Genomic DNA, 12,609 nt, shown 5'->3' on the forward strand with positions numbered 1-12,609 from the left:
ATTTGAGTTACAGCTTATAGTCTGCTCATACTTATTACTCAAATATTTGCTTAAGAGCAAGGTGTCCAAAATATTCTCTCCATATGAATAGCCATTATTTAAAAATTCTCTTTGAGGACATTTTCCTTATATGGAAGCAATTCATATTTAGACCCTTTAACAACGCTAAAAAAACAATCATTAACTTTTAAATATTGGCTCAAGATTTCAATCATCTGTTTTGAAGAATGTTGGATCATGGGCTGCACCTCTTTAATTCTGTGCCTTCTCTAGCTGAAAACTGTAGGTATGTATACCAGGCACAGAGGTTTGGATGAGGACAATGAGAAAGCTGCCCTGACCTTAACTCTAAGTGCACACAGAAACTTCCCAGGATCTTCCCTGTAAAGGCCCAAGCATTTCTACCTTTAAGAGAGATATCTGAAGACCCTGAAGCTCACAAGATCTTAGGCTCTGTGGGGTCCATGGTCTCAGAGGGTATGAGAGCCAGGCACAAAAGATTCAGTTATAGTCTGTCCATTCCCTCCCTTGGTATAGACACAGCCTTCCTCCTTCTTGCAATTTTAGTTTTCTGTGTCCCCTCATGGATAAATTTTGGACTCCCACAGCTACTTAAGCTTCTGTTGGTGGCTGGCTGGTATGGGGATATACTTAAGTTTTTAACTGTCACCTTTGCCCCTTAGCATATCCTTACCCTTGACCTTCAAATATATTTGATATGTACTCCGGTGATGCTGATGAATATGGGTTTTAGAGACAGAAAGACCTGAGCTTGAATCAAGACTGCTGCTTACTAGCTGAGTGGTGTAGGGCAATGTATCTCAGTTTCCTCAAACGTAAATGGGGATAGCAACACCTGCCTTTCAGGGTGGCAGAGGATCAGCCAATTACCAGCCTCTGCTCTTTTGCTGTTGTTGTTGGCAGCTGGCCAGTACAGAGATCGAACCCTGGGCTTTGGTGCTATCAGCACCATGCTCTAACCAACTGAGCTAACCAGCCAGCAGATCAGCCCAGTCACAACCAGGCATCAGAAGGCCCATGAGCACAAGAACACCACCATAGAACTAGTTGTTAAAGAGCACCCAAAACCACTTTTTAAAGAGCACCCTAATTAGTTGGACATGAGAGGAAAGGAGCTAGGCTAGCGGAATGTTAGGAGATTAATCTGTTTTATAACCAATTCCAAATAGCAACAGCTTCTAAATTAGTCTTCCATATCTTTCACTCTCAGACATTAAAAACATAATAGAATATGAGTGGTAAATGAAAATGAACATTCTCTATAGTATGGTCTCAAGCCATTTGGACACTGAAAGTTGGTTACAGTGAGCTGATGCTACTGTGGGAACACACACCACTGACCACTAAAACTGGGAAGCAGTCTCTTATTAAAGCCATCCATGTTTTGGATTCCTGTAATCCAAATTCTCAAATTTTCTCCCACTGTGACCTCTGTCTATAAGGCAGGGATGGGAAGTGATGGAATGAGGGTGGGAAGGGTGATTGGCAGATGTTAGGAATGAGACAAGAAGAAAGTAGTACCTAACTCTAAGGAGAAATGGAAAAATAAAGGGAAAAAAGGAGGATGCTAACTAAACAGATATTTGTTAAATGCTCTCTAGGTATCCCACATTGCTCTGGGAACTGTGGTTATAGTGGTGTAGGGCTCTTTTAATTTCATTTATTTGTTTGTTTGTTTGTTTCTCTCTTTTTTAATCTTTTTATTCTTTTCCTTTTTTGGAGAGTGGAGGTGGGTGGCTTTAAACCTAAAAGTACTACTGAGTATGATAAGGGGGAAGGGAAACACTAACTGAAATAAAGGTGCTCCGTTTTTTGAAGCTCAGTTGGTAGCCACCAAAAAATACCCAACAGCTTCCGGGGAGAAAGCATTCTGTGGCTTCTTGTAAAAGAAAGGTTGCAGCCCATGTGTTGCGGAAACACTCATGGAACTCAATGGTATTGACATATACATTGGAGCCTCTCTTGGTCCTATCACAAAAAGAACTTATGAATGAAAGAGGTTCATAACAACATTCTCTTGGTATTCTGGTAACTAAACATCCCTGGCTGAGGTCCCAGATCAACATGCCATACACCAAATCCCATTCCACGGTGATTTATACCATGAGAAAGACATTGAAAATAGACATAAAGTAACTGAAAAGAAACACAGTTGTCTATTAAGGTTTCTTGGAGATTTTCTCCCCATCATTCCCAAATATGGAAGCTATGACTATCCCTCTTCTTACTCTTGTGTATATGGTATAGCACAAGCTAGTTCCCTAAGAAGGAACTCCAATCTTGCCTGCTACCTAATATGCCCATCAGGGCTTCTCACTGCTTGCTACTGGTAGCAGTTCTTGCTTTTGTCAGCTTCCTACAGAGGAAGACACTAAACTAGATGTAAATGTCCATATGTAAATCACTTCAATAGAAACATTCACTAGAGAAAACGGAAAAAAGTCTCAAATGGCTCTGCCTAGGACATCATAAACACCTCCATACAGCTGGTTGTCAAAGGCCGGGAGTTATTTCTTTAGATTTTAAGCATGAAATTTCCTGGGCACCTGGTGACTGAGGAGAAAGGTTCCAAGTATCCATGATTCCTTGCTCATTTTGGTTTTTCTCTCTATCTCTGACAGACAGATATGCAAAATAGGCAAGGGCATTCCTATCTTATATCCATGCAAACACAAACATACAAACAGAACTTGCACATAATTGAAGTTCAATGTATACAGTTTCATGGCCATCTGACAGTTTTTTCTCTCGAAACATAGTATTAGCCCATAAAACACAGGAAAGGCAGCAACTAAATATAGCCACAGAAATAAGAAAAGCAGTGTAAGACATAGTGACAAGGACTCTAAAATCTTACTGTCAAGCAGTTTACAACTGATAGTTAAAAGCTAAAAGACAAAAATTGTAGCCTGACATATTTAAGTCTGCTTTTACTTAAGACTATATTAAGTATTAGGAACCATAACCTCTTGCAGAGAAGCTAACAGCGTCTTTACTTGCCAATTTTCTTTTTTCTTGTACTGATTCCCATATGCTCTGAAATGCCTTTGCTCTAAACCCAACCCCCAAAGCTATGTATATTCTCTACCTTTGACACAACTATGAACATACATAAATAAAAAATGCTGCTTACTCGGAGTGTCTTGGCAGTCGGGGAAGGAGATGCTGGGGGAGAATCAGACTGAGATTTCCTATTCCGAGTGAATTCTTTACTTCGGGTATATAAAGAGGACATGGTTCCTCAGGATGGAGACAGACACTCAACCACAGGATTCTTCACACAAAGCTGAGAATCGCCCCTGTAGGTTACCCTCACAGAATTTCTCCTTTTGAGTTGATGCAAGATGACTTTGGATAGAACTAAATAGAGGATAAAAGCAGCCCTGTAAATTATAGTCTTGAGCTTTGCACCAGTCCACAGTTAAACAGAGTCTGAGAGGCGTGTTCCATCAATATTTTCAATTCAGCTTCAACCACAAGTGCTCAGGACTGGTAGCTTACCGTAGAGGGTACTGTGCTGAGCAATACCTTTTATGCTTAGATTGAGTCCTGGGTTCTCCTGAAAGGATACTTCTTATTGAGGATTGCTCTCCAATAAAACCTGACTCTAGGTTGCTGGTTAAATCCAGAGAAAGACGACCTTGGATCCTGCTGGAGACGAGTCTAGGAATAACTACCGTCACTTTATCCAGAAGGAAGAAATACAAATCCTCTGGAAATCATGCTGTCTTCCCTGAGCTTGACTCCATTGGACTGTAAAGGGGTTAGAACTGCTGATAAATTCAGGTTAAACAACTTAAGAAAGCAAAAAACAAACAAAAAAATATAAATAAGGAACCACGAGTTTATGAGAAGGAAGCAGTCTGAAGAAGTTTCCCTAAGTCCTCCCAGACGAAGCTGCTTTTACATATAAACACTCACAGTCATACACACATCTTTTCCCCTCCCCTCTTCTATTTTCTGACATTCCAAATCCCTATTCGCTCAGCGAGGAATGCTGGAGAGGGGCCAAGGGCAAAGATTCACTTTCAACTCAGAATTCGGGTTGCCACTTGTAGGAGGAAAAGAAAGCCCGCCAGCTTCTAGCAATAAGGGAAGGCTCTTTGGGGGGCATGCTCTAGGGCAAACCCCACCAACTTTCCAGTATCCACTGTCTCAGAGTAGGCAGCAGTCTCTAAGGTCGATTTCTCTGAACACTTCTCTGAGTATGAGAACGGGGATTTTTCAACTTCTGGATTTCTTACGGAACAAAGCCCAGACAGAAACATCAGTCAAAGCACCTTCAGGACTTTTATGTTCAATTTTAATGAGATGTCATTCCTGATACACCACGAAGAAGCAAATGGAAACTTTGGCCCATTGAAAAGGAAACTCTCTGTACATTAGAGAACTTACTGGCTGAGTCTGTAAGTATAAAGCTTACCAGAGTTTCCTAAGATGCCAAAATTAGGGAAGATGAAGAAGGAAAAAGGGTTATAAAGGTGAGGGGGAAAAAAGTGTCAGAAATGAAGAGAGAAAACAGACAGTAGTCAAACTGCAAGACTATAAGACTCAGCAGTACAGGGAAAATTAAGAGTTAAAAAGAAAAGAATTTCTTTGCTTAGTGTTGAAGGATTTTGAATTTGGCCTTGAAGAAACATCTCAAATTTAATCTTTTGCACTCTGTTGTCATCACTACACTATCCAACATTTCTAGGCCAAATGCTTTATAAGCCAATAGGTTTATCCCCAAAGTAACAACTCACTTCTCTCTGGGCTCTTGGAAACTCTATCTTGCCCTCCAATTTTCTGTATGAAATGTATACTCTTTCCTTCAAATCTTCCCAACATGCCACACTTTTTCCTCTAATTTTCTTGATATCTTCTTTATTTCTATGACCAATTTTGTTCAATTAAATCAAGGAAAGTGATCGGCTACTTGGGGGTTAGTCTGAGGAATACATGTTGAAGAGTTTATAGAGGAGTCCTGATTCATTCCCAATCAAAAAAATTCTTTAAGAATAGGCCGGCCTGTGGCTCACGTGGGAGAGTGTGGTGCTGACAACACCATGGCCATGGGTTTGGATCCCGTATAGGGATGGCCGGTTTGCTCACTTGGAGAGTGTGGTTCTGACAACACCAAGTCAAGGGTTAAGATCCCATTACTGGTCATCTTTAAAAAAAAAAAAAGAAAGAAAGTGCTTAAACAATGCTTAAATGACATGACAAAAGGACACAGAAGCCTGCCTAAAAAGCCAAACCTGGAATAATATGAACATCAAGATAAATAATGAAAGCAATGAATTATAACCTATTGAATAAAATAGGAATCCATGAGTACACATTTATATTAGTAAATAAATGAACAAATAAATAGGGAGGAGAGAAAGTTTTCCTTACATTAGAATGCCTCCCAATAAATGTAGAAGGAGTAATGAAGTTAGAAAAATCACCATTTGGCAGCCATCATAAAATCAATCTAAGAAAGGAATATTAATGGATGCTAAAACTAGTGGATAAAAGTAGATGAGGAACTGGATTTTACATAATCTCCAAGTATTACCTCATAAAATATTTATTAATCACAGGGGAAAAACAAACATTACTGTGGAGAAAGCTGGCAGACACCATCTTAATCCAGTGATCAAAGTCAACACCACCAGTGACAGGACAAACTGATAGCACAAAATGAGAAGAGCACAGTATCACTCCTGTAACATGTGGCCAAAAATGCATAAACTGAGTCTAGCCATGAGGAAACATTGGGCAAACCTGCACTGAGGGACATATGTGACTGGCCTGCTACCTTCAAAAAATAACAAGGTGATAACCAAAAAATCTGCTCTGAGCAGGTCAGCTAAATTATACTGCTCTGGAAGATCTGGGATAAGTCTGTAGTCATGTCTACTTGACCTGGAAAATGTTATCATAAGACCATTTTTACTCAGAAGCAGACAAGATGGCACCAGAAAACCATAAAATAATCTAGAATGTGATCCTTACCCTAGATTCTTGCATGCAGGATGTATCCTAGAAACAATTCCAAATCTACATGTCATGTACAACCAATAGAAAGCCTGATGAAGTAATTAGTCAGGGCTGTCCTCTTTCTCTCCTCTTTCCCCCTTCTTGTGATTATAAAATGCTAAGTTCTGCTGGCCCTCTTCGGAACACATTTCTCAGGACAACCTGATTTGTGTGTCTCCCCATTGCAATCATCACATTTGCTCAATAAATCCTTGCTATAGGTACTCAGCCTCAGTTACTTTTTAGGTCAACAAAGCTAATAAAAGTCATGTAAAAACTGACTAGAGAGACACAAAAATTGGGTGTAACTTGTGGTCCTGGATTGGATCTTTTTGCTACAAAGGACATTATTGGGACAATTGGTGAAACTTGAATGTGGTCTCTGGGTGAAGGGTATATAGTTCTTTAACCCATTCTTGAAATACTTCTGTAAGTTTGAAATTGTTTCAAAAATAAAAATAAAAAACCAAACTGTTTTTATCCCACTAGGGTGGGAAGGGGGATAAAGAAATGACTTTTTTTTAAAACTCCAGAGAACTTTTCAAAGAAAGCCTCTCATTACAGGGGACTCTAACATTCTATATTCACGAAAGAATTAGGTTTGCTGATGGCAGCAGGCAATCACATGGGCTGAAGGCACAATGACTACAGACTGAGACTCATTAGTAGGTCATGAATCAATTTAGTGGCTCATAACCAGATCAATAAAAAGTAAAACGGAATAGCAAATTACACATAGTAAAGCAAGTTTTCATAAAACTGCTGTTTTAGTTTTATTTAATACATTTATATGTATACTGGGTCACTACAAAATATATCTCTTACTGTGGGTCACAATCAAAACTTGGTTTTTTTGTTTGTTTGTTTGTTTGTTTGTTTTTTTAAAAGATGACCGGTAAGGGGATCTTAGCCCTTGACTTGGTGTTGTCAGCACCACGCTCTCCCGAGTGAGCCATGGGCTGGACCCACAATCAAAACTTTGAAAGCAAATGGTATAAAGATGTTCATAAGAACAAAGAGTTAGTATAAGTCCTTTGCTGGTGAGAAGAGCAAAAGGAGTTTCTACAGTTTCGTGATAGAAAGATAGTCATCTCATCCCTGAGCTATCAAATTGGCAAAGGATATGTGCTTTGAAATGCCACAAAAAGTCACTACTTATGAAACAAACTTTGGGATTTGGTGGACAAACACCACCGTAAGCTATTATGGTTGATATAATTCCAAGAATCATATCCAGTGTCAGACTGGTCACCATGCAAACATCCAGACTACTCAAAGGCACCCAGCAAATACTTTGTGTGGTCTATGGCATGAATGGAGATTCCTCAAATATCACTGAAGGGCTTTAACTAGAGGAACCAGTACTTACTATCATCTCAAGAAAAGAATGTTTGGAATTCCAACTCATTTTGTCCTAAATGAAGAACATGTTGCCCCTTACCCCCCCAGTAAACTAACAATTCAAGATCAACAGTGTTCATTACCATATGATGAAGGAGATGGTAGAAGCTGCATCTGTCTTTAGAATTTGCAAGCATATGACATTTTGGACATCCCACATGATACAATTATTAAGTTCACAGAAAAAATCTTAGTTATTCTGCTTGCTGTATTTGCTATTCAACAGAGACTACTAAGCAGCAGAAGGGGGTCCTGTTATTTACTCAGGACAGATCAAAGTGATTTAAAAAACATTTTTTTAAAACTTCACCTAATAAAGATTTTGAGTAGTCAAGGATTGAAGAGCATACAAGGAAAAAGAGAACGTGAAGGCACAGGTGAAGCTAGAAAGAATATCATTTACTATTTGGTTCAGAGCCAAACTGATTTTTTAAATTCTGAGGGTAGAATATATACATATAAATGTGTATGCATAAGAAATTGGTGGACTATACTGGCAAAACTGTATATCAACTACAAACGATTGTTAAAGATAATGCTCATAACTCTATTAGTTTATGAAACCTAAAGAGGCCTTATTTTATCATGCTACAATTCTTGCAAAATCTTAATCTCTTGGAATTACTTTTAAAACTTTGTGCGAATAGTTTCACAATCTCACACAATCCTTATCTATACCTTTCAAGTTCTTTTATTACAAAATGGAAAATAGGACAGCAGAATAAAATTCTGGAGAGCTCCTGACTAAGGGGATCAGAAATACCCTATTAGCATTTGTGAATATCAGAATTGAGCCTGAGCTATGAAATGATTAAGTGAATAAATGTTGAATAACTTTAGCCAGAAACTTTAGGTCTATACTTTTCTGGAGTGTCCTCAAACCTAAAACTTAATCATTTAGAACTATAATATCTAAGATTCTATTTCTGGCACAGTGCCAAAAGAATTCTTTATCATTGTTTATTTAATCAGATATAGTATAAGTGTGGGGAAGTTCCTTTTAAAAGGTGAGCATGACTTCCAAATCACAAGGTATTCAAGGCCCCAAAAAAGATCAACAGTTTCATATACATTACCTAGTCTTTCAAAGATTTCTCTGCTTCTTCCTGCAAATCAATTTTTTGGTAGCTTAGTTTATAAATGTCTGAGTAGCCACAATATATAGTATTTTAGTTTCAGTTTGGGAAAGAAGGTGATAAGTCAAGTATTGCCAGTAAAGAACTATAGTTTAAATAGTTTGATATCTCTGTTCCTTCTTTTGGAACTAACAGTTTGGAAAAGAGCAATCATTTTCAGGCCTACTTATGAATATAAGTTCCAAATAAAATATTTATATTTTCTATCAGCAATGGACACTTCTATCAATCCATCTAACAACTATTTAGTGCTTACTTAATGCAAGATACTATTAGGGATATATAAAATTCTTTAAGACATGATTCCTAGGGCCAGCCCGTGGCTCACTCGGGAGAGTGTGGTGCTGATAAGACATGATTCCTGTTGTCAAAGATATAGAAAATCTCAAGATTTATATAATTGCAAAGTAAGGTCTCCATACTGCTAAAATTAATAATCAAGCCCTACTCTTTCATTTGTTTTTAAAATTTTTAAATTGACACATTGGTTGTACATATTTATGGGGTACAGGGTTACATTTCAATACATATATACAACGTGTGATGATCAGATCAAGGTGATTAGCACATTTATCATCACAAAAATTTATCACTTCTTTGTGACGAGAAATTTGAGCTCTTCTCTTCTAGCCATTTGAGAACATACCATAAATTACTGTTAATAGATGCCTAGCACTTCTGTACACCACTAGAACTTATTTTTCCTGTCTGGCTGTAATTTTGTATTTGTTAACCAATCTCTCCTTATTTCCTCTCCCCTTCCCAGCCTCTAGCAACCACAATTCTACTCTCTACTTCTAAACCAGCTTAACTTTTTTTTTCTTTTTAGCTTCCACATAGGAGTTAGAACATGCAGTATTTATCTTTCTGTGCTTGATTTATTTCATTTAACATAATATCTTCCAGGTATATCCATGTTGCCACAAACAACAGGATTTCATCCTTTTTCATGGCTGAGTAGTATTCCACTGTGTATATATACATTTTCTTTATCCACGCATCTGTTGATGGACATCTAGTTGATGCCATATCCTGGCTACTGTGACTAGTACTGCAATAAACATGGGGGTGCAGATACACTAATTTCCTTCCACATATTTTTATATAAATAATTTCTGATCAAATACAAAACAAATAATCTTTTTAAAGGAGACCATCAGCAGCACAAAGCCAAGTCAGAAGATAATCAGAATGCGTAACAGCTTCATTTACTATTCTATGCATTTATTTTATTACTAAGTACCTAGAGGGGCCACAGACATTATTTGTGGGAAGGAGATAAATGAGAAGTTTTGAAAGAAACAGGAGATTCTTTGTCACTTATTCCCTTTCTTTCCCATTTTCCCATCTTAATCTTCCGTTTTAATCTATGAGATGTGAAAACCCTGCCCCTTCTTTGGGGATGAGGAGGATCAATGATGACAAATTGCATTCAGTGACGACTCCTACACAGATGACCCTGACCGAAGGAAGACATACTAAGGACCTGAACACAAAACAAATCCTTCACCCTCACTTCTCTTTGAAATGGATCATTTCAGAACAAAGAGTCAGCCTTCGTTCCACACGTAAGGAAATGCAGAGCAGAGAGAATCCATACAATTCTTTCAATTGAATAAAAGGCCTTTGACATGTATTCTTCATGAAAAAGCAATAAAAGCTAAAAATCATACCAAGAAAACATACCCAGTAAAAGACATGTGTATACTCTGGTCATTTATTGAGAGTGGAGTGAGAAGATAGTGCTATTTTGAGGCGCAAGGCAGCAACAGAGAGGCAGAGCAGGCCAGAATCTACAAGTTGCCCAGCATAGAGCTCACAATAACTTTTTTTTTTTTTTTGTCGGCTGGCTGGAACAGGGAGCCAAACCCATCACCTTGATGTTGCCACACCATGCTCTCCCAAGTGAGTTCACTGGCCAGCCTCACAATAACTTTACCTAGTCTACAAAATGTCCCCAATCTTGTTCTCGTATACTTAAATAATCATACCCAGGTGTTTTGAAAGTTCAAATCTCAGAAACTCACTTAAGGGTAAGGGATTATAAAAAGCCTTTAAGAAAATCGTCCTGAGGTTAGTGTTTTGCAATTAAATTTAAGCTTAGCAACAGCTTAAAAAAGACAAACAGAAGTGGAAAGCTATTTTTTTTTTTCAATGTGAACAACTTATGCAGCTTTTCTCCCTTCAGACCTTTTTTTTTTTTTTGGTAGGCCACACAGAGCAGAAACAACAGTAAAGTTAGAAGGGGCAACTAAGAACCTGAGCAGAGGTTTTCAAGTGTGGGGGTGTGGGCAATACTTACCACAGAGGCATTTGGAAATATGTGGAGACACTGGTTGTCACAATGATTGGAGGGTGCTACCTGCATTTAATAGGCAAGGTCAGGGATGTTAAATGTCCTGCTGTGTTGGAGAGAGACCCACACAGGAAAGACTAATCCTGCCAAAATGCTCACAGCACCCTGATGAGAAAAAATGCTTGAACTGATCAGAAGCACTAACAGGGCAAATTAAATCTTTTTGATTAGGTTAAAAGCAGTAAAAGAGTTTTATATAGGGTATATGGCTACTTACATACCAAATAAGTAGCTAAAAAGTAAACGATTTATCCGAAACTTTTGTTAAAACTATAAATATTCAGTAAAGTTAAGAGGTCAGTAGAATTGGGGAGACAGCTTCCTGTATACACATATTCCAAAATTCATTAGACAGTACACTTTAAATATGTGCAGTTAATTGTGCATAACTTATACCTCAATAAAGTTGTTTTAAAAAGTCAAGAAGGGATTGGCCAGTTAGCTCAGTTGGTTGAAGCCCTGCCTTGTAACATCAAGGTCAAAGGTTCAGTTCCCTGTACTGGTCAGCCGTACACCCCTCTCCCCCCCCGCAAAAAGGATCAAGAAGACGCTGAATTAATTTCAAAATAACTTTTAAAATAAATAAACCTGGGGGGGAGGGAGGAATTGGTAAAGGGACATGAAAATCAACTACATTGTACATTGATAAAATAAAAATAAAATAAAGTAAATAAATCTGTATGCCAGACTCAACATCCTACTAGCTGGTAGCAACATACCTAAAATTTAGGATCAAGTGTTTGATAACAATGGGCTTCAACTTAAAAGATGAAACCTACAACTTAAAGTTACAACTTACAATTGAAAATTATAAAGTCACAGAAGTATCAGAAAGTATGATCAGTAGAAGCCTACAATAATAAATTATAAACACAAAGGTTCGGGAATTCTGTTTAAGTTCAAGTTTTCAAATGGTCATTATTTAGTTAGTTAATTATTATTTATTTTACTATTCCTGACGAACTGTGATCTTGATTTAGTTTTTATATTTTGGTAATTTTCTTTAAACCCTATAAATTTGGCTGAGTTCTCCATTAGGTGGTAAGAAAAAGAACAATATTTCCAATTATTAGTAATTACAGAATTTTAAGGAAAAAAGTCTTTACTAAGAAAAGCAGTCTATGTACGGTTCATCTAGAAATTTAAATACTTCAACTAGTCTTCATAGTTGTGAATTTACAGTTGATCCAGAAATAAAGGCTGCTCTCACCTGGGTTTACTAAGAATACTCACTCCTTAAACATTAAAAATGTAGTTAGAATCTGAACACTTAATTTTTTTCTCTTAATAATGTAGATCCTGGAAGAGCATGTGAAACAACTTTCCTGTTCTACAATGAACTGACATGCACTCTTTTTGCTTTGCAGATACTTTTGACATACAGAGAGTAAATGTTTGTTGATATGTTTTATTACTTGTTTATGTGCTATCTCTATATACCTTATCTCCATGTTCTTAATTAAAAATACTTTAAAATAATTGAAGATGAAAGATGCTGTGACATTACTAGGTTTAGTTTCCAATCTTCTCATTTCTCTTATTATCAAATTATTTTCTTCTGTGTCTACTGAATCCTCCAAATATCCAATTTCTCCTTTTTCTGCCTTTCACATTTCCACTGGAGATCAGTTTGCCCCCTTCACTAGGTTGCTGCCAATGGACGTTTAAACTTTGGTTCTAGCTAAAAAA

General features: G+C 37.5%; 1 protein-coding gene across 8 annotated transcripts in view; it reads right to left on the reverse strand.

The window, feature by feature from the left end:
• PPP1R12B (protein phosphatase 1 regulatory subunit 12B) overlaps nt 1-12,609 on the reverse strand; it is a 219,989-nt gene that overhangs the window by 42,854 nt on the left and 164,526 nt on the right. The window contains exon 1 of one of the 8 annotated variants that reach the window (XM_063113845.1): nt 3,155-3,812. The exons of the other annotated variants lie outside the window; for them this stretch is intronic. Within the exon in view, the coding sequence (XP_062969915.1) occupies nt 3,155-3,256 (102 nt within the window). The 5' untranslated portion in view covers nt 3,257-3,812. Of the gene's footprint in view, nt 1-3,154; nt 3,813-12,609 lie in introns of those variants that run through there. 8 annotated transcript variants of the gene reach the window in all.

This window comes from Cynocephalus volans, chromosome 11, assembly GCF_027409185.1.
Source record: "Cynocephalus volans isolate mCynVol1 chromosome 11, mCynVol1.pri, whole genome shotgun sequence".
Taxonomy (NCBI): Eukaryota; Metazoa; Chordata; class Mammalia; order Dermoptera; family Cynocephalidae; genus Cynocephalus; species Cynocephalus volans.